Genomic DNA, 4244 nt, shown 5'->3' with positions numbered 1-4244 from the left:
CCAGTGAAATATATTTATGTTTGTGGTTGTAATGTGACAAAATATGGAAAAGTTCAAGGGGTATGAATACTTTTGCAAACCACTGTATATCTAGCCAGTACCTCTCAACCTTACGCACAAGCTCAGGCTCCTTCCCCACCAGAGAGGTGACATTCCATGTCCCAAGAGCCAGTTTTGGTAGGCCAAGGTCAGAGCGCCAAGATCCCCGCCTTTGGCTACTGCCCATGGCATCATGCACCTGACTCGTATGGCCCCTCCTGCAGGTTGTGGGCCATGGAGCCAATCCATGTGTGAAAATGATGTCTCATGCTCCCTGAATCACTCTTTCACAATTCCAGACCCATGAATCCTGGCATTGTCATCTTGGAATATGGCCGTGCCATCAGAGAAGAAACAGTCCATTGATGGAATAACCTGGTCATTCAGTATATTCAGGTAGTCAGCTGACCTCATTCTTTGAGCACAAAGTGTTGCTAAACCTAGACCTGACCACCGGCAGTAACCCCACATCAAAGACCTTAGTTACATCCAGGTGGACACTTGTTTTTTGGTTGGGCAGTGTATTTTTTCATCTTTCTATCCATTTTCTGTTGCCTGTTTTGGTGTCGGATCACAGGGGCAGCAGCATGGAGGCCCAGACATCTCTTTACACAGCCAGCTCTTCAATCTCTTTAGCTCCAGTTACCCTACCAGGAGTACATTTACCCCTGACAATATGGCTGCTAGGAACATTCAGGCACACAAACTCCTCGTACTCCTCCAATGAAAGCCATGTCATTTTAAATATTTACAGATGATACAGAGCATATTAAAATGAAGTGATGTTCTTTCTGGACTGTGGTTCTTGAGATGGGTAGCTGTTGAACAGGACTAGGGATTCTAATTGGATTAGTGCAAACGTGTTGCAGCTTCAAGACAGTAATGACTTCAGAAGACTGCAGTTCTCATTTTTTCAGAGTCCAAGTATAAGTGAGGTTAGAGCTGGGTGATCTGACCAAAAAAAAGATTGTAATATTTTGCAGTTTTTTTCACAATATTTGATTTGTCTCTGTATTTTAATTTCTCTTTTAGTCATTATATTAATTATTGTAATTAATTTTTGATTAAAGACTTTAAGTTAATGGAAACATATCCTGCAAAATCCACTTTTTTAGCTGTTCAATACATTTTTTTTGGACTTGGAATCTTTAGGAAGCAGAAAAGTTGACTTTAGTYTCTCCTGGTGCTAAAAAGATATTTATGTTCTGTTTGAGTCAGATTTTTCAATCTGTTCAGTCATCTTTGTTTTCTATAATGTTTTCTGAACTATTACGTCAAATAATCTGTGACAGAATTACCATATAACATCTGGACTTACCAACTACAATTTCCTTCTCTTAATTCTATGGTTCTGGGTCAGACTCTGGCTCCAWCAGGCTGTATGGAYAAGTCTTCTGTTGTTCACRTTTTCTTTAAATTGTAAATAAAACTTTTCTGCAAGCAAKAAAAGTAACCCCTTCTCTCAAATCGAAGTGGACAGGTCTGGAGGCCAGAGGGGGGCAGGGCTTGAAGTRTCTTAAAGGAACAGTAACAAAATCAGCTTCTTTGAGACACACAACAGAAAAGTGGTGAAAGAGGAGCTGGTAAAGTTAGAATAAGGAGGAATTCAAACCAAAGCTTTGTAGTTCCACTTTATAAAGACCCCATCTGAAGGATTTAAAAGCAGGAAATGTCTTCTTTAATGCTGCGGTGAACTGTGACTCAGACATTGATCCTCTGACTCCAGTTCTCTGTCTGGGATTAAAAATAAAAGAACAAACTTTCCAGCTCTTCTGTCACATGATCCAACAGGAAGTTAAAGTTTTGTCAGTGTAGCTCCAGAACAAAACATGAGATGCAGCACAGAGCACAAAATTTGTTTTCCCTCTTGTCAATATTTCATTCATGTCTGCATTAATGTAATTTAACATTCCACAGTGAATTATCCCGGTCAGATATATCGAACATGAACTARTCATTTCAGCCACAGGTCTAGTGAAGGGGACTGCAGGGCCTTGATGTGCTTCTTAATGAACCTCCTCAAATTAAAAAGACATTGTTGTGTTTTTTATTTGTTAATTTTATTTTATTTCTAAATTTTAAGTCTCTACATTTCTTCTCTTGCAGTTGGGAACACTTCACCAGTTCAACACTCCCCCCCTTCTCAAGGTCCCATCGCCCAGTGGATCGCCACCCGCCGTGAGAACATCGTCTCCCAGATGACAGATGCCTGTCTGAACCAGAGTTTGGACGCGCTGGTCGCCCGCAACATGATCATGCAAGAGGATTACGAACAGATCACCAACCAGCTGACACGCACCGCCAGGGTCCGCCAGCTGCTGGACCACTGTCATAGACACAACGAGGACTTCTGCAGAGTCATCGTCTGCAAGCTGCTGGAGAACAGGCAGGGAGGCCTGCAGCCGTACCCGCCTGAGATCATCTCCCCTACAGGYGCCAGCCCCAGCGCGCCGCCGCTGTCCATGTCCTACAACATCCCCAGGAACGTGTAGCCAGAAGGAAATGGATGCTCCTCACATGAACAACTTTACTCCACCAGGGTTTCCTCCAGTGTGTCATTACCCTGCCCCCCCAGTCAGGCTTAGCATCATTTATTTATTTAGAACCAGCACCTGTTTAAATARCCTGAACAACATTCGGAATGTGGCGCCCGCCAACTGATTTACGTGGTCCTTTTTTGTTGCTGCACCTCTAATCAGCAAGCTAGAGCTGTGTCCAAATGTAGGTGCTGCATCCTTCCGAGGTCAAATTTGTCGGCCGATTRCATCACAATGATGTGCCGAAGGCTGTCCATATTTAAAGACTTCTCCAATTACAGCCCACAAATATGTTCTCCTTTTTTGAGAGTCAGGTCCAATGTATCCTTCTCAGCCCACCCTTTCCCAAGATTCATTGCGTACCGACTGGAGATTTTTTTTTGCTTGGAGTGGTGGACGAAACGAGAGAAAGGAATACAGTTTTAAATAAAAGTCTGGCGGTATACAAACAGAAAGTTTAAAGCAGTTGTGTTGTTAATGCTTTAGTCTTTTTTTCATTTGTTTTTTATCATTATTGTCAGAAATCAAACAAGCTTGGACGGCGGTCCCTTAGATGTCCCTGAGTTAATGTTGTTAACTTATATTAATATTTTGCTAGTTTCAATCTATTTTTTGCTTCTGTTTAGCGTTGTCACGGTTGCTAGGCCACAGAACATAYGCTGGGATAAGGGCGGCAATAAAGCTGAAGTCTAGACAGTCCAAATTCACAGCCACTTTCCTCTGGTCTTTGAAGGATGCAGTCCCTGAACACATCCTAGTTGTTGCTGGAGGTGTTGTATCGTTTGTGCGGTTCACTCGTGTGTCCGCTCGCCAAACCTTCCAAGTCTCTCGCACAGCATGCAYACACACTCACACACACACACCTGCCTGCTTTTAAATGAAAGACACAGACGTGAGAGAGAGACCATCTTTAGAAACGTTTACCACACCACTCCACCTTTCACCCCCCACCATAAAAATATTACAGTGCTTCCTCACTTCTATCAACCCCGTCTTCCAGCCTYCCTGGGGGAAACCCTGCTCCACAGTGAACTTATCCAGGCTCTGTTGTCGTCAGGAAACATGTTGGATTTTTCCGGGGAACACTGGAGAGAAGCAATAAGTCACAGGTACAAACTTAAAACCTACCACAAATTCTAGGTTTTATTCTGTTGGACCTGAACTGTGAGAAGCTCAGACTGAAYCAGTGATTTTATTTAAAGTCTTCTGGATTTAATGTAATTTATTTATATTTCCTTTATTCATTCAGGGTTTCCTGATGCCATCTGCTGTTTGAGTCAAACTGTGTGTAGCATTACATGTAGACTACAGATTGTTCCATTAATCTAAGTGAGTGACTGCTGGTATTCTGAAAACCAACAGGAAGAATGAGGTTGTGTCCTGCAACGCTGGATCAACGCTGAATGTTCGAGGGAAAACATATCTTTGAGGTGTGTGTGAAAAAGTGGACCAAGATAATTTGCCATCGTTATTTTGTTGTTTATTATGACCCCCGCATGCGAAGCGTAAGCGGGAGTCATATTGTTTTCATACTGTTTATTTTTTATTTTTTATTTTATTTTTTCTTTCTCCTGAGATTTTTGATCAACCGTAGCACAAAAACGGCTGCACCGATCAACAAGAAATTTGCCAGGACTGTAGATGAGTCTGACCTACACTGTGTGAGCC

General features: G+C 42.4%; 1 protein-coding gene across 2 annotated transcripts in view; it reads left to right on the top strand.

Annotated features, from left to right (window-relative positions):
• The window catches only part of ripk2 (receptor-interacting serine-threonine kinase 2), a 24166-nt gene extending 21128 nt beyond the window's left edge, over nt 1-3038 (top strand). For both annotated transcript variants that reach the window (XM_014025759.1, XM_014025758.1), the window contains one exon: nt 2146-3038. In XM_014025759.1, the coding sequence (XP_013881213.1) occupies nt 2146-2531 (386 nt within the window). In that variant the 3' untranslated portion in view covers nt 2532-3038. The remainder of the gene's footprint in view (nt 1-2145) is intronic.
• The last annotated feature ends 1206 nt before the right edge of the window (nt 3039-4244 follow it).

The sequence above is a fragment of the Austrofundulus limnaeus genome, unplaced genomic scaffold (genome assembly GCF_001266775.1).
Source record: "Austrofundulus limnaeus strain Quisiro unplaced genomic scaffold, Austrofundulus_limnaeus-1.0 Scaffold497, whole genome shotgun sequence".
Taxonomy (NCBI): Eukaryota; Metazoa; Chordata; class Actinopteri; order Cyprinodontiformes; family Rivulidae; genus Austrofundulus; species Austrofundulus limnaeus.
This window is presented reverse-complemented; position numbering and strand designations above follow the sequence as displayed.